Here is a 24,203-nt window from a genome sequence, read left to right on the forward strand (position 1 = left end):
TCCTCTGCTCATGCTTTGAACTGGCTTCCAAGTTCCAGGCTCTCGTGTAGGGGGGAAGGGGAAGCTTAGGGAAGAGAAAGAAAGAAAGAATTTCCCAAAGAGCTTGCAATTTAAGCTCTGTGACCCTGCTACCATTGGAGTCTTGACTTTAGCAAAGCTTTTGTTACGGTCTCCCACAGTATTCTTGGCAGCAAGTTAAAAAAGTATGGATCGGATGAATGGACTATAAGGTGGATAGAAAGCTGGCTAGAAAGCTGGCTAGATTGTCAGGCTCAACGGGTAGTGATCAACGGCTTGATGGCCAGTTGGCAGCCGGTATCAAGCAGAGTGCCCCAGGGGTCAGTCCTGGGGCTGGTTTTGTTCAACATCTTTATTAATGATCTGGATCCGGGGTCCCCAACGCGGTGCCTGCTGGTGGAATGGCGCCCCCCAGGGCAGTCGTGTGCGTCCACAGGACACCACGCCGCCAAAATGCTGCCGCCGAAATGCCGCCGGAGAACCGCCCGCCAAAATGTTGCCATTTCTCGGTGGCATTTTGGCAGCAACGCTCTTTGCTGGGTGTCCGGTGCCCGCCACAGTCTTCTGGGAATAGGAATATGCTATTCCCACTGAAAGGTTGGGGACCACTGATCTGGATGATGGGATGGATTGCACCCTCGGCAAGTTCGCAGGTGACACTAAGCTGGGGGGAGAGGTAGATACGCTGGAGGGTAGGGATACGGTCCAGAGTGACCAAGACAAACTGGAGGATTGGGCCAAAAGAAATCTGATGAGGTTCAACCAGGACAAGTGCAGAGTCCTGCACTTAGGAAGGAAGAATCCCATGCACCGCTACAGGCTGGGGACCGACTGGCGAAGCAGCAGTTCTGCAGAAAAGGACCTGGGTATTACAGTGGACGAGAAGCTGGATACAAGTCAGCAGTGTGCCCTTGTTGCCAAGAAGGCCAAGGGCTGTATTAGTAGGAGCATTGCCAGCAGATTGAGGGAAGTGATTATTCCCCTCTATTCGGCACTGGTGAGGCCACACGTGGAGTATTGCGTCCAGTTTTGGTCCCCCCAGTACAGAAGGGATGTGGACAAATTAGAGAGAGTCCAGCAGAGGGCAACGAAAATGATTAGGGGGCTGGGGCACATGACTTACGAGGAGAGGCTGAGGGAACTGCGGTTATTTAGTCTGCAGAAGAGAAGAATGAGGGGGGAGTTGATAGCAGCCTTCAATTACCTGAACGTGGGTTCCAAAGAGGATGGAGCTCGGCTGTTCTCAGTGGTGGCAGATGACAGAACAAGGAGCAATGGTCTCAAGTTGCAGTGGGGGAGGTCTAGGTTGGATATTAGGAAACACTGTTTCACCAGGAGGGCGGAGAAGCACTGGAATGGGTTCCCTAGGGAGGTGGTGGAATCTCCATCCTTAGAGGTTTTGAAGGCCCGGCTTGACAAAGCCCTGATTGGGATGATTTAGTTGGTGTTGGTCCTGCTTTGAGCAGGGGATTAGACTAGATGACCTCCTGAGGTCTCTTCCAACCCTAATATTCTATGAGTCAACAGCAAACTTCCCATTGACTTTAACATGGCTGACATCTGACTGAGATAAAGAAAGGCAAGAATGTAGGGCATGGAGAGTCTGAAGAGATTGTAGGGGAGGAGGTCAAGGGAGAAAGGATTTCTGGGAGTATAGAATTTTAAGGAGTGATTTAAAGGACAGAACTCAGTGGGCAAGAATTGGAAGACCCTCCCAGTAGAGGACACCAGGCTGGAAGGCATGAAGCTGAAACCTGGGAGGAGCTGAGTGGTAGGGAGAATGGGTTAGGAGGAGAGGGGCAAAGGGTATGGCATAACCAAAGTAACTGGAGGAGAAAGGCAGCTGTGGCAAATTGAGGACAAAATGGAGAGGGAAGAAATGAGAAATGTGGGGAGAAAACCTGTCTCGAGCCATTAAAATGACCTTAATGGCTAATCACCCTGGCCCGTAGCATCACTGAATGGTAAATGGGGAAGCACGTGTTTACGAGACGGCTTCTCTCTGGTTATACTCCTGAGTGCATTAGTTTGACTTGGCTGCTGAATTCAAACTTTGCAGGGAGAGGAGGAGAGTTGATGGGACCATTTCAGGCCTTGCCCAGGACACTCTTGCCAAGGTCATACAAAAAGTTATATTTTGAAAGGGAAAGAATGAGGAGGCCACAGAAATCTTCGAGGGGTGTTTGCCCATTGACTTGATGGCAGCGGAGTTAGCCCAGCGCTGTGTGCTTTCAAAACCCCAGGGCTTCTAATCCTTTCTCGGACACCGACTCATTTGCGGTCTTGGGCCAGTCACTAACCCTCTCTGACCCTTTGCTTCCCTGTCTAAAACAGGCTTTGGGGGAAGGTGCCCAATAGCCCCCATGTCAGAGAACAGTTGTAACTAGAATGGTCCCTTTTTTTTTTAACAAATAAAAAGCTGTTTTTAAAAAAGCTTCATTGGCCCCCTTAAACAAATTATTATTGGTCATGGACCAGGCATAGGCGCCAACTTCTAATGCTCGACCCTCCCCCCGCCCCTGGCCCTGCCCCTGCCCCGACTCCATCCCTGCCCCGCTTACCCCCATTCCAACCCCTTCCCCAAAGTCCCCAGCCCAACTCTGCCCCCTCCCTGCCCCATTTGACTCCTTCCCCAAATCCCCGCCCCAGCCCTGCCTCCTCCCCTGAGCGCACCACATTCCCGCTCCTCCTGGAGCTTGCTACAGCTGTTTGGGGGTGGCAAGCGCTGGGAGGGAGGGAGTGGGGAGGAGGCGGAGGCAAGGCAGGGAGCTTGGCTGCCAGCGGCCCAGAGCTCCAGCTCCAGAGCACCCACAGAGTCGGCACCTATGGGACCAGGCCCCCATTGTGCTAGGCACTACACAAACGTACAACAAAAATGCAGGCCCGGCCCCGAAGAGCTTCCAACCGAAGGCTCTGTCTGCCTTACAATCATTCGGTGACACAAGTGCAGTCGACATACAGTTGCCGAAGTTAGCTCAGGTGCGTGCATGCTTGGTTGTTGGCACTGCGCTTACCCCCCCCGCCCCCAGAGCGCTTGTGGCCATGTAAAGTGCTGTGCCGTGGGAAGGGATCCCAGGGTGCCCTGTGCAGCTGTCCAGTGCAATGCCTTTTGGAGCATTTTCGCTATGTTTTGAGAGATAACTCCCCCGGAGTTCTCCGGCATGCAACTTTCGCCCCCCATAATGCCATCTGTATCCAATCATTTTCATGCCATTTTTAAAAAAAAAAAAAATCCCACAAACCAAGGCTGCGCTTTTTGGTCTCTGCCATATCTGACAAAAGCACAGCAGTTAGGGAAGTCCCAGCAAGGTTTTTCCATTTTTAACAGCAGCCTACCCCCACACCTGCAAAAGGAAATTAGCTCCTTTTTTCTGACCACATCAAAACCACCCACGTATTAAAACCCTGCTGTGCAATTGGGTGAGCCATGCAGCGAGCCAGAGCGCCTATCTGAACTTCATCAGCTTCTGTGCGGCAGGACCTGGGTACAACAAGTTGCTTCCCTGCTCTGTGCCTCAGTTTCCCCATCTGTGAACTGGTAATAACAACCTCTGGGGCAAGGGAGGGAGGCTGTGGGGATTAGTTAGTAGTCATACAGCACTATGGAGGTATTCACACCCAGCTATCTCCCTTTCTGGTGGTCTGGCTTAGCGTCCTGCAAATCCACGGACCATTTTTGAGGATCGGGGAATCAGATGCAGATTCAAATTTTGTATCGGCGCAGGGCTGTAGTTGGGATGCTTGACAGTGCTGCCAGAAGTGGCCGGCAGGGGACACTGTTTGAGAGACATTCCCACAAGCCTCCCTCTCAAACATCCCTCATTGCAAGGGACGCCACCCATTTCAGTCCCAAGGCCCCTCCATTCGGCACAAATCGGCCCCCTTCTCACTTCTACTGCTGGAAATGGTCATCAGAAATAAAGTCTGGCTGAATAAAGGCTACAGCAGGCATCATTTACGCCAAGGGAAGAATGCTCCGGCATTGTAAGCTTCCTGCATGAATGTGTGTCCCCTGTTCTTTGTAGGGCTCCATAACACTGTCCCACCTTTGGACCAGGCAGGTCAGGAGGGATGCCCGCACATGGGCTGAGCATGCTGCCTGTACCATACTCCCAGTCCCTGCCAGCTGGGGGGGCCAGAAGATTGGCCATGTAAACTTGGATCATGGAATCACAGCAGTTAGAGATGGAGAAGACGTATTGAGCATCCAATTACTCCCCCGGCCAAGGCAGGGCTGTGCCCCTAGAGCACATTTGAGGCAGTTTAGACCAAAAAGCCCGAAGCGACCGTGCTCCCCTTCTCCCTGGGAAGGTGACTCCTGCCCAGTACAGCTTGGTAGCAGGGAGGTTTTTGCTGACACAGCCAGACGCTTCCTTTGCTTAGTTTCATCCCATTGCTCTGACACCCCCTCGCCCTGTGCGACCCAATGAAATCCTCCTACCGCCCCCTCCTTAGAGCTTAGCTTAAGTGGCAGCTTTTTCTCCTCTGAGCCATGCAAAGTATATTTAGCTCTTTTAACCTTTTCCCCTGAAGTCAGTCCCTCCAGCCCCCAACCATCTCTGCTGCACTTCTCTGAACTCCCTCCCATCCGTCAGCCTTTGTCTGAACGGGACACCCAGAGCTAAACGCAGCACGCCAGGCGCGGTCAGGCCAGAACCAAGCATCCTGCTCCCGTACGCGTAGCCACACGGTGACGTGCCGCATGCTCACCTGTTAAAGGGAAGGAGTGGGTCCAATGCTGCAGCCTGAATCAGCCAGCTGCAGGCCGAATCGATGCCACCATACCTCACTCTCAACTCAGGGATCAGATTTTCAGGGTGGGCAGAAGCAGAAGAGCTACCAGCCAAGTGTGCCAGCAGCCAATTGCTGGGCACTCCACGGCAGAGGGGATCAAGCTGAGCACCAGCACCCTGCCTTGAGCTCAGCTGCCAGACCAGTGCTGGAAAGGCCCTGCCTTGCGAGGGCAGACTTTACAGCTTGACACCAGCACCTTAGAGAGGGACCATTATCACCTTGCCGCTGCAAGCCAGGATCCTTTGGCATCTGCAGCCTAAAACTGCCTTGCCCCAGTCACGTTGCAAACCTGGGTCTTATTTGGTCTAGCAGCTCAAACATTTCTTTCAGCTCTTTCTGCCTCTCCATCCCACTCCTCGGCCGCTTTGCAGAGTGGTTTTCCTCTAGATGTATTAGCGACATTGTACTTTTCTGCCTGCGATTTTAATCTCTCTGACCACTTGGGCTTGTTTACTGCCCTCATCTCCCACCCACCACCCCATTTAGCATCATCTGCAGATTTCACTAAAGGGTCATTCCCCCTTCCACATCACTGATGAGGATGCTCAGAGGACCAAGACCTAACCCCAGAATCTCCTGCAGGGCCTTAGGTTTAAGTGAACTGATAATGATCCTGTTGTTCCACAACACATACGGAGCCCTGATCCGTGACTGGGGCTCCTAGACACGACTGCAAGACATAAGAAAAAAAAACCTGCCAAGTATTCTCAGGTAGGTTTCAACGCATTTATTAAATTCTTACAAAACAGAATACAAAATTCTGGCATCAACAGTTGTTACAAAGGAAAACTTCGATTGAGCTGTATCAGTTCACCTGGTACATACAATAAAGTGCTTGTTTTTTTTTTATTTTTGTTTTTATTTTTTGTTTTTACTTTAGTTTTATTTTTAAACCCGCCCCTGGCGCGAGGCATCCATTGTACAAACCAACAGTGCGTTAAGGTGATTTTATGTCAAACCCAGCTTTGGCAGTCTTCATCAATTGTAAAGTGGAGAAAGGGCTTTCTCCTGTATTGATAAAAAAAAGTCTGATTCACAGTAAAAGTTTCTAACCAGTTCTAAATTGAGTTAACTGACTGAAGGAGGACCAAGGGGGGAATAAGCAAAAAAATATATATTTTAATTTCCTGCTGAAACTCGCAAGAAACTTTTTGAAAAGAAAAAAAAGTCTCCAAGACAGATGCTTTACGAGGAAAAAAAAGGCTTTTAAAAAAAATAAAGGAGGAAAACATGGGTTTAAAATAAAAAAAAAAAAGGACTTTGGCAAGACAGGGTTAAAACTGGGCACAGAACCATGTAAGTGCTAGAGAGAAAGATTCTGGGCAAGCATTGTCTTTGGAAACAAAACCAAGGGAAAGTAACCACTGAGGAGGTGGGATGCGGGCCCAATCCTGGGCACCAGCATTAGCGTCTCTTCTGTCTTGTTAACACCTACAGACCAAGGGCCAAATTTTTCAAAAGACCTGAGCATCCATCTCCCACTTAGACACCCTCAATGGAGCCCTCTGCTCCCACTGAATAATGGCAGCTACTCGGGGCCAAATACTATGAAGTCTGATCATGGAGGTGCCTAAATGAAGCTGAACTCTCAGCCCAAGTGTGCAAGGCATTTCACAATTCCCTCCAAACACACACTGCTCTGTGCACTTCCTCAGAGCAAGTGTGCTTCTTAAAGGCAACCTAAAAAGGAAAGAGTAACTGGGCTGCCTATTTGATTCTTAAATGGCATGAAAGTGTTTCTTCCAAAGTTTCCCCTTCATTAGCAATCCAGGGTCTTGTCTACAGATTTTCCTGTAAGACTTTGGCTGATGGGAGGACTGCTAGCATTGCGACAGACCGATGCACCATGCCAGCGAAACAAAGTGAACTGTATTTGGATGGACTTTTAAAACACCAAGTTAAACCGGTGTGGATTTAAAACAAACTGCCGGGCAAGCCGTCAGAAAAGCTCTCCTGATAATCAACGGAGTGAGGCTGTCCCCTCTTTAAAGGGGGGAATTTTCAGAGGCACAGACAGGAGATAAGAGCCTAATGGCCCTAAAAGTGCCACCTGTGACTTTGAACCTCTCCCCCAAGAGAAGAAAAAGCTCACAAGACATGCGAGCAGGCAGCTCAGCAGCAAGTGTAAGTTGCCAGATCTGACCCCAACTGAGGATCTGTTCAGAGATCTTCAACTAGTCCTCCAGCAAAAACCAGGCAACCCCAGGCCTGCCTCCCTGATTTTTCTGAGGTCAGACAGAAGACCCCAGACCTTCTTTACTCATCAAAGCAGCAAAGAAAGGTCAACCCAGTTCACTTGCCTTTGTAAGCCACCTTTCAGGGGAGGAAAAAAGGTTTCATGGGTGGGAGGTGGGGACGTTTGCCCACAAAATCGTGGAAAACCAGAACATCCCCCCCCTTGCAATTCCCTTCCCATATTTGTTTTTTAAAAGGCTGCAACCGGCAGCATTACAATAGCTTTCACAATACCAGCTCGAGGCATCGCATACTGTACATCATTCAAGTATTTCTTAATATAAGACAACAAGGAATTATCTACAACTGATAAAAACAAAATAAGCTATAAAAAAAGTAACAATGTACAATCAAGATAATGGATTTTTTTTAAAGGAGGTCTCTAGGAGTATTGCAGCCTGTTTTTCGAGGTACAGTACCCCCCTTGCTTCCAATACAGTGCTCCCCCGTATTCTCCTTGCTACCCTGGAGTTCTGCGGTCAAGGGAAGCAAGTGCTGATCACTGTAAGCAAGATGATGTGTGGATTTTGGAAATCAAGGTGTTTTACTTACAGATGGAACTGAAATTGCTTCTGCAAAACAGGGTAAGGAACAGTTACAGTTTACATTCCCGTCCCTTCCCAAAGCTTCATCGAGATCCAAACACCCAGTGATCAGCTAACCCCTGATGCTATTCACAATTGCCTCCCTGAAATCAACTAAACATATATTGCATAGTGTTGCTGTCAGCAGTCTTCGGGGGGGGGGGGGGGGGAGAGAAACCCAGAACGTCCGCAGTCTGAGAAAGCATCCAAAATTCAGAGGAGGCAGGCTGGATTCCCAACTCAAAGGTTCCAAAACCCCCCAGCTGTGCCTACGTCAGAAGTTTGAGGTGGCTTTTAAAATATAAAGCTTGATGCATCCAGTTAGACGAGCAAGGGAGGCCAGTAACTCGTCCAGTTAGAGAGCAAGGGAGGCCAGTAATTTGCAGGGAGCACATTTCCCTCAGTCTGGACAGACTCAGACAAACACGTCGGCCTTGTTTAAGAGAGGAGCTTCTGGGGAGGCAGAATGAAGCCACCGAGTTCACTCCCTGTCAGTTTTGCACCAGCACAGCTACGCTCAGCTCAGCGGTGCTACCCTTCATCTGCACCACCGGCAAGGGCAGCCAAATCCGGCCCGATATTCCGCAGGGAGATACGGGGTTTTGATTTGCAGAACAGCTGGGCGTGTGCAAGCCCCAGCGTGCCCCCATCTAAGACTCAGCGCTTCTGAAAGATCAGGCCCAGAGCCCTCATTTTTCGAGAGGAAATCAAGCAAAGGGAAGGCGCTACACGCCAGGCTGGATCAGGAAACTAGGGAAGAGACTTCAGAACAAATGGAAGCACGAGATACACCATGGGCAAGGAGAATTGCTGCCACCCACCTAGGACCCCAGCCCCACTGACAGACTCGTCCTGATTGGTCAGCCTCCAGTTGGGAAGGCTTGTGTCACAATTAAACTCCGGGGGAAAAAAAAAAAAAAATCACTTCTATGGACCCTCCGGAAGGCGCATTCGAACGGCACACGCTCCCCTCCAATTCAGACCTCCCTGAGAGGCCCTGCTGACTAAATCTGCTCCCCTGCAAGCGTCTCAACCCAAAAACCCAACTTCCACGAGACCACGCCTCCCTCAAAGACTATTAAAGCTCTTCCTCCTCTAGTCCACCTCTGCTTCAGCATGAAGACCCAGAAACCCGCCTTCGGTCTACCCCGCTGGGGGAGCTCTCTGCCCGTCCAACGCCAGAGACTGGATTTCCTAAGGGAAAGCAGCCCACAGGCAACCGTCACGGGCAAGCCCTGGACGGATTTCTATGCCCACCTGAAAGGAAGGCTGATCACCTCTTGAGGGGGAACCTTGGGAAGATATCTGCATTTAAAAAATAAATGAAATACACCATGGAACCCCTTAAGCGACACAGATCCCACGGAAACAATACTCCTTTTCACTTGCTTCTGCCTCCCGGCGACAGAGCTGCTCGGATCCTCTCCCTGAATACTCAGTTCGTTGCCCTAGGACAGAAAGCTCACTGAAAGCAAGAACAAATTTTTCCTTTTTAAAAAGCACCAGATTATTTCCAAGGCAGGGGATTCGCCAGCCACAGTCTGTAAGGACAGGAGCTCGGCGTTGATCCTGCCCTTTACTGGGAACCCAGCTGCTCGTGTGATCTCACAAAACTGGCAGCTGGTAACTGGGGCAGAGACCCCCTCCACACACACACGCGCGCGCGCTCACACTCACTCCTCAGAAGAGGCTTGGATCCTGCTCCATGGCAAAGCCCCTACAGACTTTCATAGGACAGGACCAGCCCTATAACACGTTCAGAGTTACTGCCTAACTCTGCGAACATTTCAAAAACCTGGGAACACTGGTGGAGATGCCACCAGTCCCCACCTCCGCTCCCCCATATCCAAGCTGTACCTGGCACATCATCTAACCCTAGGAAGCACCATGCCAGTACAGCTCGGTTGCCAGTCCAAGTCCGAAGGACAGAACCTAGGGGAACGAAGGAAGACACTTCTCAACGCCCTATTCAAGCAAGGTTCGCTTTAGCAAAGCACAACTAGGCGGTTTAAAGAAAAACAAAAACAAAAACCCTCAAGTGGTTTAAATAGCTTATCTTAGAGCAGGGAGCTGAGTTTCAATCCAAACCAGGGAGATCAACTGCCCTCATGAGTGCAGCTCGCCCCTCTCTTCTAGCGAGAAATCCATCTGCCAGCACCACGTTCTCTCTCCAGGTGAGCTGCAGAACGCCCCCCACTTCCACAGACTTCAGCGGGAGCAGAGGGCACCAAGCTTCCAGGACCTGGGGCACCTGCAGTGACAATGACACCCCCTTCCAATGTCACGGAACCCCCCCATGCCCCAACGCCAAGCCCTGGCATTCGATGAAGATCCAGTTCCCCAACGGAGCTTCAACCAAACTCTCCCTCAACACTACAGCATCCCACTGCATTCTGGAGTCCCTACGGCAAGGGAAGCATTGGGAGGGACGGTGGCTCAGGACTATCCCTCTCCACCCTCACCCCTTTTTTTCTGAGAGGTGCGATGCCTGGACACGTTAGCTTTTCAACACCTTAGCTTAGATCAGCCAATTCCAGCTCCGGAATGATTAATTTTTTTTCTTCAGTTTTTTTTTGTTTGTTTTTTGGTTTTTTGGTTTTTTTTTTTTAAAAAAAGAGCTCCCCACGGTTGACTCATCTCAGCCCCAATTCAAAGAAAACCCTGCAGCTCGGTAGGAAAATAAATGTTAAAATGCTACGTTTTGTTGTTAAAAATACAACCGAGGGTCTTTTTTGTCGTCGTTTTTTCACAGTATGAAATGAGCTGAAGTTGTAAAAGTGTCGCTTATACAAATAGTCCTTTGGTGTAGGGGAAAAAAAAGAAAAAGAAAAAAGAAAAGTCAAGGAAGAGTTCATACGTTGTCTGTTAAATGTCCTTAAATGTGCCCTGGGTGAAGCAACCTCACACTTGATTTAATACCTTTAAAAAAAAAAAAGGGGGAGGGGGGAGAAGGGGGTTTAAACAGAAACAAAAGAAAGGAACTTGCAAGATCAGTGAAACCTTGGAAACCAGCCAATAGGACAGAGTCCTGATCTTGTTGCTAGCTAACAACAGCATTAAAAAAAAAAAAAAAAAGGAGAAAGAAAAGAAAAAGAAAGAAGGACGACGCCCGGATACAGCACACACGTATGTACAGGGAGTGGTGGGGGGGGGGCCACAGCGGGCAGGCGATCACGCGTGATCGCCCACCAGGACTAACGGAGCGCCGAGGTGCTGGCTCGCAGCCCCCGCCTTCGTCATGCTGCTCTTCTGCCTCCGTTGGGCCAGCCTGGATTCCGAAGGGGGCGACAGCTGCATGGAGCGTGAGGTAGCTTTGATGATGATTGGTCGCGTCTCCTCCTCCTCCTCCTCCTCGTCTTCGTCACGCTGCATCAGCTGACGGTTGACAGCGATGGCTTCAGCGGCGAAGGAGGTGAGTTCTTTGGCACTGCTGTTCCTGGAGGGGAGACAGGCCAAGGTCAGTGAGCAGGGGCTGGACGGGTGGCATGAGAGCCCGCCCCCGCCCTCGGACAGCAGCTGCTGGAAGGAGGTCTCCCATTCCCGTCGTCGCTCCTTGAACCAAGGCAGAGTATTCACGCGTGGGGAACACGAGCTTAATCAGTGTTCACGGTGCACGGGCAGCCACAGCATTGACCCAGCGCCCCCACTGACATCCTGACCCAGCATGCACCGGGCCCAGCGCTGGATCCCAAGGGAACTAATTCCAGGTCTGTCTCCTCAACTGGCCTGAAGTTCTGAGTAGGTACCCGAACAGGATGGCTGAAAGACACCCCAATGTCTTGTTCTCCTGCAGCTGGTTAGGACTTGGGACCACGGGGACCTTGGGACCTTCTCATGGCGCCGGTGGGTGCTTGCACCCTGCCCCCCTCCCCCAAAGTGCCCACCCCAACTCCGCCCCCTCCCTGCCCCTATTGGACCCCTCCCCTGAGCATGCTGCATTCCCCCTCCCTCCCAGCGCTTGCTACGCGGAACAGCTGTTTAGCAGCAGCAAGCGCTGGGAGGGGGAAAAGCGGGCATGCAGCGCGCTCGCGGAAGAGGCAGAGGTAAGCTGTGGCAGGGGGGCGGGGCAGGGAGCTGCCGGTGGGCGCAGAGCACCCTCCAATTTTTCCCCGGGGGTGCTCCAGCCTCGGAGCACCCACGGAGTCGGCGCCTATGCTTGGGACTGCCACATGGGAGAGCCTGCTTCAAATTCTGGGTCTAGATGACCCACCTCACCAGGCCAGCAGGGGCTACAAGTGCCAGGGAGGTGACAGGGCAACTGGGCACGCCTTCCAGGAGAGCGGGTGGGTCACCTGGTCCACACCAAGGCCCCTGTAGCCTCCCTCGGCTGACAGGGTGTGAGCGTCAGCACTCCTGGGAGCGGGGCAAAGGACTTTCAGCACCCTGGGGTGCAGGCATCACACCAATGCACTCTGGCTTTGGATTGTCAGGTCTGCAAGATCTGCCAGCAGATGAGCTCATCATGTTACTATGGAGAGGGCTTCACTAACTACCGCAGAACCGTCTCCCTCTGCAGCAGCCCCACCCCCGGCACGTACACAGCCAGGGTGCAGGAGAAAGGACTCGCTCACCTCTGTAAGATGATGGGGGTTGGAAGAGTGTTGTCTGGAGCACACTGGAATAGAACAGAAGCAAGATTTAGAGTCGGGTGGCAAAGCTCATCGCTCCGGAGCGGATATGGGACCTACAGTCATCATCCGTGAACCCGCCTCCCAGTGGAAGTGGTGGGTGTCCTAGTGGAAGAAGGCCCCAGTGGGTAGGGCGAGCTTGGCTTCTGGGAAGCCTGGGTGCAATTCCTGCTCTGCCGAAGACTTCCTAGGTGACCTTGGACATGTCACTAGGAGCCTGAATACCACTGTGGCCTTAGTGGCTTGGTGCCTCAGTTTCCCATCTGTACAATGGGGATAACAGCACTGCCCTACCTCCCAGAAGAAATACATTAAAGATTATGAGGTGCTCAGATACGCCAGCAATGGGGCCAGATAAGTACCCAAGACCAACAAATTCTGCATCGATGGCTCTAAGACTCCAGGTTCTTTCTTTAGGGACAGACAGTTGAGTGGTTAGAGCACAGGACTAGAAATCAGGAGACCCAAGCTTTAGTGTGGTTCCAAGAGGGACCTGGGGCAAATCATTTCTCCTTTCCCTGTGCCTCACTTTACCCTGCTGTGAAATGGGAATAAAACATCCATCTCTCAGGGCGCAGCAGAGGGACGGAATCATGAAGCTCAGCTGTTTGTCAAGTACTTTGAGAACCCCAGGTGGGAGGCTCAATAGAAGTGCTAAGAAGGATCATAATGCTGGTTTAAGGCAACTTCTCTCTCTGGAAGTGCGAGCCTCCAGATAAGTTAGTTTTTAATGCCATTTTCTCTTCTCTCAGGTCACTCAGTCTGGGCCCGACCCATGGACCTTATGCGTGGCCATAGCTTCCTAGCCGTGTTACACAGCTGTGCCAAGAACCCACGCAATCAGTTCCAGACTCGTATGAAGTTAGAAGAGTGTCTTCCAAGATCTGCAGCTCAGCAGCCAACAATCAAACCTCCTCAGAGCAGTACTCACCCCCTGCACCCAAGGATGCTCGAGGACCTGGGCCGCGCTGAGCCGATTCTTGGCATCTCTAACCAGCAGCTTGGAAATTAGATCTTTGGCTCCAAAAGAAATGTGGGCCCAGTCCTTATCAGGAAATTCATACTTCCCTTCCTGGATACTCTCAAAGAGCATGTTCTGGAAGAGAAGAGGCACCCGAGCAAAGTTTATTTTTAGAGAAGCGAAAGTGATCCTCAGCGCAATCTGATTAGACTTGGGAGGAGCTGCCTCCCAAGGCGAGTGGGAGGCTTGAAGCTAAGCAGAAGAATCTCCAGCCTTCACAGCCCTACCAGCTGCATTCTCTGTATGCAGGGAAAGCTGATGTCAGATGTCCAGCAAAGCCACTCTATGTGGCCAGCAAGAATTAGTTGCCAGAGAGAGAGGGTTCTTTAACCATTGCACCGGAAGCCACACGGGGCAACTTCAACGTGGCTGTTTCAGACAGGGGTTTAGCATGCTGAAGGAGATGGGTTGTGCAGTGTGGGGGGCTGGGCCAGACAGGATAATGGACCTACTACTGCTCCTAGCTAAGAGAAATCTCCTTTAACACAAGGGCCAGGCTGCCAGGCAGAGGGGCTGGCTCACCTGGCAGGCATGGCACGCCTCGCCACGGTCCCAGCCGCAGTCGGTGCCACAGTGCCCCACGAAGGGTGGATAGCCGCTCAGCATGATGTACAGGATGACCCCCAGACTCCACAGGTCGCAACGCTTGTCGTAGATGGAAGCCTCCTCGTTGAAGGCCTCCACCACCTCGGGGGCCATGTACTCAGCAGAGCCGCACTGCAGAAAGGGAGAGCAGGGCAGGGTTACTCAGAGCTGGGCCCCAGGCAATCGGGCCTCCAGAATCCAGGACTGATCCGACGAGATGCCTCGGAGGGGAAGGGAAGACTAGGCGTGACAGACGCCCCCAGATGCTACAGGTCATCACAAATGCTCAGTCCGCTGCTATCATGAGACACGGGTAAACCAAGACACCAGATCCAACCCTCACCCTGAAGGTTTGGCTCCAAATATTACGATCCACGACCGGCCTGGGCCCAAACGTGGAGGCAGGACCCCTACAAAGCAGGCCGTGCCAGAGCGCAGAGCCTGGGTCTGATGGGCATCACCAAGTCGTTCATGCCCCATCACAGAACCACTATGGTGCAATCGGCAGCGTCTGCAGGTACGAACCAGTAACCAGGAGGTTAGCCTGTTGATGGTGCAGCAACTCCCCTCGCTACAGCTGGCGCCAAACCCTGTGATCAGTGGACAAGTTGCCTGAGCGCCAAATTCACCCAAATATAAACACAGACTAAAAACCTAGATCGGAGCTGGCAATGAAGCGAGGCCCGAGTGGGCAGCGTTGCTCCAGCCAGAAGGGACCTGGGAAAGACAAAGGAACAGCCATGCCAGAGGCAAGAAGCAGAAGCAACAAACTGAGCCACGCCACCCTGTCCTCAGATGAGATAATTCAGCTAAGAGAGATTTGCTCGTAGTAGAGACAGAAGGCCAAGGAAGGGCAGGCAGCACCAGCTCCCGGGGTCTGCAAACGTCTCTGCCATGCAATGGGATTCTACTCCAGTTATAGCAGCCGGAGACAAGTGAAAAGTCACAGCTGGTACATTTACCCTGCTCCCAGGACTTGACATCTTTCCCTGAACCTCCAATCTCACTCTTTTTAAGAGTGAGTCTCGAGCTCCGATGCTTACAAAGAAAACCTCCAAAGAGGTGACGGGGTGGTAGCGGATGCAGCCACCGCACTGGGAAGTGCAGTGTGCCCCTGTCCACCCATGCTCCACCAGCAGGGAGCGCTGGAACTGCACTGCTGCACGAGTGCATTGGGAACAACATCTGCACCTCGCCTCAGGAGGGCAGGGCTTATTTTGTGGGCCGAGCTTAGAAAACCACTACCCCCCTCTGCTCCCCAGGTCAGCCCCTGCCGCCGTGCTGTCCATATTCAGAGAGGGAGGAGGTAGAGGACATGAGAAGTTCTTTAAATAACTGACTGGGGTTTCCAGGATTTTCTGACCAGGGCTCTTGAGATCAGGCTCCCAGACATAGCTTGGCTTGAACTGCTGGGTTAATTATGCACAACAGTCCCTCTGGGAAATTGTTCCCAAGCATTGCTCTGGCAGGAGCAGATGACCACAAGCTATAAGCAGACCCATTTTTCTTGGAAGGGCTGCACACAACCACCTTACGAGCATCCCCCGAGGTCCTAACATGCCACTGAAGAGCAGTGAAGAACTAGATACGACTCTGGGACCACGAGGTGGGCCACAGGGAATGAAGCACACGGTAAAGACACCCAGACGTCCCCGAAGGAGAGGCCGTGCAGAGACGGATCAGTTACATCCCTGGCTGTATTCTGGCTAATCAGTAGTGTCTAATCATTGGAGAAAAGCAATCTTCTATAAGTCCCCTGTCCTGTATCTAAATATCTAGCTTAATAATAAATACCTAGCTCTCATGTAGCACTTTTCGTGACCAGATTGCAAAGTGCTTTAACGAAAGAGATTAGCATCATTATCCCCATTCCCTAATGGGGAAACTGAGGCACAGAGAAGTGACATGCCCAAGGAGCAGGCCAGTGACAGCACCAGGAACAGAACCCAAGATTCCTGAATCCCAGTCTAGTGCTCAGCCCACTGGACCAACTCAGTGGCTCAACCTCAAGATGATCCTGCCTCCTCCACTCAAATCCGTTTAAGTTTGTGAGAATCTGGATGAAGTCACAGGATGGACCCAGAATGCTATGTCCCAACTCTACCCTTGATGGGCACTAGCTTGATAGCGCATGACCTTCTAATACAGTGGTCCCCAAACTTTTTTGGTCGTGTCTCCCTCCCTAATCTGGTCCCTAGGAGCCACGGCCGGGGCCAGGAGCAGGGCTCGGTGGTGCTCCCTCCCCCCCCGGAATGTTTCTCCGTGCCCCCCTAGCAGGGCGCACCCCACAGTTTGGGGACCACTGTTTTAAGAGAAGTTACAGCTCATCTCGTCCGATCACACCCAGCCCTTCCCTTCCACTCTGCAGGTTTCCCTCTGAACTCAGCATATTCGTTTTATACAGGCTTCTTCCCTCTTTATTACAGTGAAGGGTCCCGGGGGACAGGGAAGCTTCTGCCCCCACATTCTTCCTGGAAATGGGAGCAGCAGGAATGGAACTGAATGCCTGGTGCCCCTTACGCAAGAATCAGACTTTAAGGATAGGAAAAGATCCCTCCCTATTGAATTCTCCACTCTCTCCCAGAAGCTGGTATTGAACCTGCGCTTCCAGAAAAGGCAGCAAACCTGGTGCAGTGCCTTGGGCCACGCAGCCACTTTGATCCATCCTCCAGGAAACCAGAGGTAATCAGAGAAATGCACCATACTGGGGAGAGGGCTGCTGTTTGGAAACCACCCACCATCTCCTGTACCAACGGAGGGGGAATCCTTCTCCACCTGTTACACCAACAGCCCCCCCAGATGTGAACAGCAGCCAAAAACCAGCTGAGTCACCCTCTCATCGCCCCCGCCCCCGGCTGATCCCCTTGGGAGAGAGTAATGGACATCAGAATTCAAGGGACTGGAAGGCCCTGCATTCAGTGAGCTAGTGAAGGGAACGGCAGGAGTTAAACAGCTGATGTAACCAGAGCTACAGATGTCTCCACAGTCCTGTCCCTTCCCCCTCCCGCCCTTAGGCAGTCTGGGGCTTTCCAGCCCCAGCCCACGTGATGGATCAGCCCACACAGGCCTGGTGGGGGAGGGAAACAACCCCACAGCAATCAGATAATTGCTTATAATGAGAGGGGAGCACAGGAACAGCTGATGCCACAGAAAAGAAAAAACCTTCTGCAAGATGAGAACTCCAGGCAGGGCTGGTGCCCGCACAAGGGGCCCCGAGCAGCTTTTCTCCTCCCCCCACAACAGCATAGGAAACAGAAAGCAGAACTTTGTCCCCCAGAAACCCCAGCCAGAGTTATAAGCGGCGCCGGGGGGGGGGGCAAGGTGCAAAGCAGAGCGGCCCCCAGAGATAAACACACGGGGGCAGATAGGCAGAGAATTCCCCCGGGAGGGCAGGCGTGTTTGGCATGTCTCACCAGATTCCCACCCCCACCCAGCGTTCCCAGGCCAGCCGGGAGCAGCGCTCTTCAGCTCAGGAGAAGTTCCCGATGCCACCATTGCATCAGCCGCGGCGCTGCCCTTCTGAAGCACACGTGAACCCAAGCCGACCTCGATGCCAGTAAACAAGGGCGTGGGGCTCTGCCTCTGCCCGACCCCATGTGCCAGGCAGTCCTTGCCTCCCAGAACCAGGCAGCGTTTGCCCGGGTGAGCGACAGCCCTGCTCCCCCAGGGGTTCTGGCGGCTGCAGGACGGGGTAGCGGGACCCTTTCTGCAGGACTCTGCTGGCTGCAGATTGGCTGAGCAGAGAGGGGTCAGTTCGGGGCTGGAATTCTCTGGCCCAGCTCACGCTAGATGATCATAATAGTCCCTCCTGGCCTTAATCTAGGCAGCAGGGAGAAAAGCAAGTCTATGTGCCAAAGCCCCTACTTCCATGAAAAGCAGGGCAGGGAGTCATCACCCCCCAGCCTTGAAAGTAGAAGGAGGTGCTGAAATCTAAAGCACTGGGCCCAACTACCTCCCATGCCCCCACCCCAGTGCAACCAACGCTGCAAGTCAGAGACATCCCCCCCCGCCATCCCGTTCCCAGCCACTTCTCGCCTGACCCACTTCTGTAAGCTTCCGCCAGGGAACGGCAGATCCCGCCCCGCCCAAGCCACTCTGGCTCCTTCCCCGCAGCCAATCGGGCCGGCTGTTGCTAAGGCTAGATTTTAACTTCTCCTCTGCACTGGCTTGGCGGTGCGCCACCCCCCTCCCCCCGTCTGAAAGCAAGCCGGGCATGCTAAAAAACGCATTATGTAACCCTTTCTCGAATTCGCTCCCCTCTCCGAGAGGAATGAATAATGCATGAGCCTCTCAAGGACAGGCGTTCGGGAGAGCAGCGCCTGGCAGCCGGTTTTCTGATCGCCCCATCCCCATAGGGGGCAGAAACCAGTGTATGCAACAACCCCCCTCCGCCCCACAACCCTGCCCAGTGCTTTACTCTCTCCAATCATCCACCCACAGCCTCTGGTTTCCTAATGCTCCCCCCTTTCCACAGGGTCCGTTTCCCAGCTCCCTTCGAAGGCCCTTTGCCTAGAGAGACCCAGCGTCAGGCTTGCCCACTTCAGGAATCCCCCAGTGCCCAGGGACGGCTGTTTTATCTCCCTCAGCCACGGCCTTCCCAGCATGCCTGGCTGTGCCTACACTTCTCAGGCTCCCCGCCGAATTACAACCCCCCAGTTTCTATTCTGGGTGGAAACCAGTTACAGGAATGCCCCTGGGCCGATGCCAGCCGCGGTACAGGGTAGTTAAGGGGGCCAGAGTTGCAAAGGGAGCCTTGTTGAAAAGTCCAACAGCGACTAAAAACAATAGATTATGGACACTGGTGCCAGAGCAGAGGTAACTGCAGAAGTCCAGCTGGTACTCCAAAGGGAGCAAAGAGCCAAGCGGGCTGCATCCGTTGATAGAAGTCTAGCCCTGGTGGCCAGGACTCCTGCCACAAATGCACAATGCTGGTCATCTTCCCAGACGTCTATAAGCAGCCTTAGTCTCCCACCAGCCAGCTGGTGGCTAGCCAGTCTACGGTTCAAGACCTCTCTCTTTCCATGACAGTCCCATCCTCCCCGCAAAAGCCAACTAAGCCACTCCCTCACACATTAGTGAGGGGGCAGAAATACTTACGGGTGTGAGCAGCTCAGGGGTGGAGATAGGGGAACAATCGCCATTTAATTTGATGCCACTTCCCAGGTCAAAGTCACAGATCTTCACAGGGGAAACCTAGGACAGGACAGAAGAGGCAAAGTCGTCGATCACTAAATTGAACTGCGACGCGCCTGTGACGTTCACCACGCAAGGCCAGAGGTGACCTGGAGATCCCCCACACACTAGACGTGTCCATGGCCCACATGCATCACCCCAGCATCTCCCCCCTGGGAGTCACTTCTTAGCAAATTGAAATCTGGCCTTCGCCCTCCACCGGACGTTATCAACAGCAAAACTCTGCCCAGTCAGCCAGCCACGCCCCTCCCCAGCTCTGAGCTGGCTTCCTTTTCTGGGGGGTAGGCCCCTTCTGAGAACCTGCATGCAAAGGGTTAACATCACAGCCTTGCTGCCCACTGAACTCTCCGCCTCCTCCACCTCCGTGCTACCTCCTTCCCACCAGTGCCCTCCCCACACAAGCAGGGCCCAGGCTCCCCAGGAGCCCAGACCCACGTCCCAGCAAGAGGCTAGCCCACCCGCTGGAGAGGAGCTCCCCTCCTCCAAGCCACCCCAGCTCCTGCCAAGCCAGGGAACGAAAGAGTGGCGTGTCTCTGGACGTGCTGCTAGCCAGGCAGCCTGCCACTCACCTGGTCGGGACTCTCACAGAGAATATTTTCTGGTTTTAAATCCCTGTGCGCTATACCTGTTAAAAACAAGAAACCCCCGAGTCAACAGGGGCTGCTGCTTTCCTGGGTCAGTTCAGAGCCTGGCTCTTGTGCGGCCCAGGGCTTGCACGGTGGGCGAAGACTAGGGGGGCTGGCTCCCCCCCATTAGCAAGCCCCAGCCACCCTGCTACGGGATGCTCTGGGAAGCACAACGGCAAGAGAAGTGCTTGGGCCCGAGACACCCTGCACGCTCTGGCAGGCCAGTGCAGCCCGTCACCGCGTCTGCCTGGGGAAGGGAGCACCCAGGAACCCGGGGAACGGGCTACGCAGAGCCCCCGCCCACTCCCTTCGCACCACCACACAGTCCTCCCGGAGAGTGGCCGAGGGGTGGAGCTGGGCATGAACTCTCAGGCCTTAGGATCATGGGTTCTCCCAGTGCAAGGAGGAATAACCTCCTCCAGCCCACGCCCCCCCGCCAGAGCCAGGCAAGTGCCCGCCCTTTGCTCCTCACCTTTGTTGTGCAGGAAGTTAAGGGCACTGGCAATGTCTTGCACCACCACACTGGCCTCCAGTTCATTGAAGTGACGCCTCCTGTGGATGTGGGTCAGGATGGAGCCTAGGGCACAGGAGAGGGAGACGGCGGCTGTTAGCAGGGCCTCATCCCCGCGTTTCTCCCTCAGCATCCCACCCCCTGGCTCCAAAGCGTCTCCCCACCAGAGCGTTCGGGAAGCAGGGACCAGGGATTTTGCAGGCCAGGAGCCAGCTGTGAGAGTCTGGAGGGAATTGCGCGCTGCTGAATGGTGATGGGCTATGACGGGACCCATCCTTGCCAAGCTGTGAGCTTCCCAGCTGGCGGAAGGGGTCTCCATCAGGCCTCGCGGGGGAGGGGGGAGCCTAGATCAGTGGTTCTCAACTAGGGGACCGCGAACTGGTTTCAGGGGGCCCACCAAGCAGGGCCAGCGTTAGACATGCTGGGGCCTACGGCAGAAAGCTGAAGCTTCACAGGGCTCCCAGCCCTGCCATCTGGGGCTGAAGCCGAAGCCCAAGCAACTTTGTGGGGCCCCCTGTGCCGTGGAGCCCTGGGCAACTGCCCTGCTTGCTACCCCCTAATCCTGGCCCTGGCTTTTATATGCAGAAAAAACAATTGTGAAACTGGTGGGCTGCAGAGTTTTTCTAGCATATTTTGGGGGGGAGGGGAGGGGTGAGAGGCGCACCTCAGAAAGGAAAAGGTTGAGAGCTCCTGGCCTAGAAAACATGGCCCCCGCCCCGCCAGCCAGAGGTGAACGGTGCCACGAAGAGGGAGGAGGAGGCAGTGCTCCTGCGGGGATATTTACCTCCTCGCATCTTCTCAAACACCAGGTAGAATCGATCTTCCTCTTCGAAGAACTCGATCAGCTCCAGGACGTTCCTGTAAGGAGAGCGGCCGGGGGGGGGGGGGGGGGGGGGGGGGGGGGGGGGGATATCAGCTCAGCTCTGCCCTCTTGTCCCACAAGGCTCCCCCTCCAGCCAGCCGCAGGGCCTTCCCAGAGCTGGCTCCTCCACGCCACGAGCGCGCATGGGCATGCAGACGCAGGACAGGCGCCAAGGAGAACTGGGTTTCAGTTATTGGAACCAGAAGGCCCTGGGCCCACAGCTGGTTTCCCAGCATTCCAGGGGATGTTTTCTCAGTGTCCCGCTTAACGACTTAGCTATACCACAGCCCTAATTGTCAGCAGATGCTTCCCTTGGCCAACACGCTGCTATCGAGAAAGAGCATCGCTCAGCTTTTTAATCCAGGGAGCTGGTCTTACTATTCTGCCCAGTGAGACTAAACTCTCCACAAATGCAACAAACCCCCTCTTCCCAAACCCTGCACGCGGACTGCAAGAGGGAAGAGCCCTTCGGAGTCATCTCCAGCATTCAGCAGGTCACTGGTGGGTCAACGCAGCCAAAAAGAGATCTATACTCATTGCTATGGAACAGGTGTTAATGTAGGCCAGAGATGCTACCGTACCCCGCCAAGGTTAAGGTGGGAGCAAGCACATCTTCCCACCTTTACCCTGGATTGCAAAGAGAAGGGGGGTGGCAAATCTTGGCCGTAAGCTAAAGCAATGCCCACCCACCCAGCAACAGAGATCCCAAGAACCAGTATGCCTCTGGCCTAGCAGGGAGCTCCCCCCATACCTGTGTCCTTGGCACTGGTAGAGCATCTCCACCTCCCTGAATACCCGGCTCCGGATGTGTCCAAGGCTCTTCTCAATGATCTGAAACAGAAGTAGGGAGAGGAGTTTGGAGACTGACCGTGGCCCCACAGGCTGCTCGAGGAGGGGGGGCCTTGGACCACCCAAAGTCCCAGGGCACGGGGAGGGGATCCAGTAGGAATGATGCCGGAGCTCAGATCCCAAACTGGATTGCTACAGCGTCCTAGCTACATAAGCCAAAACACACCCCTAGAGCAGTTAACAAGCCAAACAGCACCCTGTCCACACGATCCCAGAGCTCAGGGACCAAGCCAGGCAGGGTGGCTCCATTCAGAGATCCCTGAAGGGGTTAACCAGCTGCAGAGAAGGCTGCTTTCCTTCCCCCACCCCTCAGGGAGGTGACAGCATTAGCCATGCCAGCTTCTCCTCCACACCCTTCCCTCCGCAGGGGAGGAGCTGCTCTCATTCCAGGGGGACCGCCAAACAATGGGTCACATGTCTAATGCGCCAAGCAAAACAGAGGCCCCTACACACTTCAAAGGGCGGGCCCTGGGGTTTGGCTGCAGAGATAAGGGCCCCTTCTCCCTCCTCCCCAGGCTCTGTGGGGAGAGAGCTTGTACAAAGACAGCCATAAATATACAAGATAAGCCAGGCCACAGGCTGGGATCGGCCACAGCAGAGTAAATCTGGAGTAAGCACTGATTGCGGTGGAGTCACTCTGGATTTACACCAGTAGAGGAGAGGTCAGAGTACAGCCTCCTGCAAAGGTGGCTCAGGGCAGGGAGTTCTAAGAAGCGCCCAAGACAGCGTAGGGGGCAGAGTGCAGGGCTGGCAATCAGGACTCCTAGGTTCTGTGCCTCCCTCTGCCACCAGTTTGCTGCATGACATCAGGCAGTCACTTCCCTCTCAGCGCCTCAGTTTCCCCATGGGGGACATGGGAAATTCTACTTCCCGGACCCCCAGCACAGAGCCTGAGGCTCAGGTGTTTGTAAAGTGCTTTGAGAGCCTCACCCTGATGAATACGGTACGGGGCAGTTCCAGGCCAGGCTGCTAGCTTTGGCTCATGGAACGGCCTCACACTGCCCAGAACGGCTTCTCCCCTTTGCTCTATTGTAGCAAAAAACGTCGGTGTCTGAAATGGAGGGTCAGATTTCTGGTCCGATACACACGGCCCTTGTTGCTCCGCTGAGGCACGAGGCGTGCCAAGCTGCTGGAGAAGGGCGGCATTGTTCCCCTCCCGTGGGCCGCTTGCCCAGCGGCCCCCTGTACAAGCAAAGACGCTCCCCAGAGACTGCAGCTCAAACAGCCAACAGCTGCTCTCCTCCAAACCCAACACGCTTCCCTTTTTCAGAAGGGCATGACCCTGCGCGCAGCCCCCCGCTCTCGCAGCCCCCCCCTCCACACAGGCACCCAGCCACAGCCTATCGCTTCCGCACAGATGCCAGCACACCGCAATGGCAATCGCTGTTCAGTACAAAAGGGCACCGGCCGGCCCCACTCCGTTTGCTGCAGCTTCAGCTGCACAGACCGAACAGGCTGGGTGTGGGCCAGCCATACAGCGGCGCTCTTTCCCGGGAGTCCTGCAAAGAACTCGGCGCGATGGCTCCCAGCCCGGAGGAGCCCGCATTGCTGCGGTAATCTGAGCCCCGACAGAACTGCACTTCGACAGGTTTCGTCTGGAGTTCCAACAGCCCGGCAGGCAATCACACAGACAGCAGGGAGGCGGCTCGCCACGACCTGTTCTGCTTCCCACCCGCTTGCTGGGAGGCGTCAAGACGCCCAACAGACAAATGAGTCTAACCGTCCCACTAGCATAATCCTTCCCACTCATCTGTCCTCCCCAGGCGCTCTGGGAGCACTAATTTACCCTCCCAGACTCCCCTGCCCGGTAGGGATCAACCCCACATTACAGAAGTGAACAGACCTGCCCTAGGTCTGTCTGTGGCACAGCCAAGAGCAGAAGCCAGGTCTCGTGACCCCCAACCCTGCACCTTAATTATAAGGCCGCGTTTCCCCCCACCGGGGCAGACAAGCTGAGCGATGTCAAAAGGCAGCGAGCCCATCTCTATCTGCGGGGGATCTAGTCTTACACAGGCTTCTTGTTTAAGTTGGACCACATCTAGGATCTTCAGCTGCATCTGTTCAGGACCAGGGTGGCCACTGAGCCCTGGGTTTTTACTCAGGGCTGCGTAAAGATCCAACTGCACTGCCCTCCCACACACAGGATGGCCTTGGGCACCGCACACAAGGGACGAACCCTCAGCAATTCACAGGGACTGGACCGGGGGGATCTCCTACACTAAGTGAGCCAGTCTTCTCAAGAGCTTCCTTTCCCCGGCTATCTTCGGACGACCCCTTTTAACTGAGCTTAGCCGCAG

The 24,203-nt window shown here is 54.0% G+C and overlaps 1 protein-coding gene across 1 annotated transcript in view; it reads right to left on the reverse strand.

Moving 5' to 3' along the window:
- Positions 1-5,524: 5,524 nt before the first annotated feature.
- Positions 5,525-24,203, reverse strand: part of MKNK2 (MAPK interacting serine/threonine kinase 2) — a 28,420-nt gene continuing 9,741 nt past the window's right edge. Inside the window, exons 6-14 of the mRNA XM_037885448.2 lie at positions 21,809-21,888; positions 20,980-21,053; positions 20,157-20,261; positions 19,628-19,683; positions 18,963-19,058; positions 13,803-13,997; positions 13,191-13,355; positions 12,203-12,246; positions 5,525-11,067 (exon numbers count right to left, since the gene is read on the reverse strand). Coding sequence (XP_037741376.1) covers positions 10,803-11,067; positions 12,203-12,246; positions 13,191-13,355; positions 13,803-13,997; positions 18,963-19,058; positions 19,628-19,683; positions 20,157-20,261; positions 20,980-21,053; positions 21,809-21,888 — 1,080 coding nt within the window. The 3' untranslated portion in view covers positions 5,525-10,802. The remainder of the gene's footprint in view (positions 11,068-12,202; positions 12,247-13,190; positions 13,356-13,802; positions 13,998-18,962; positions 19,059-19,627; positions 19,684-20,156; positions 20,262-20,979; positions 21,054-21,808; positions 21,889-24,203) is intronic.

Source organism: Chelonia mydas, chromosome 25 (assembly GCF_015237465.2).
Source record: "Chelonia mydas isolate rCheMyd1 chromosome 25, rCheMyd1.pri.v2, whole genome shotgun sequence".
Lineage (NCBI taxonomy): Eukaryota > Metazoa > Chordata > Testudines > Cheloniidae > Chelonia > Chelonia mydas.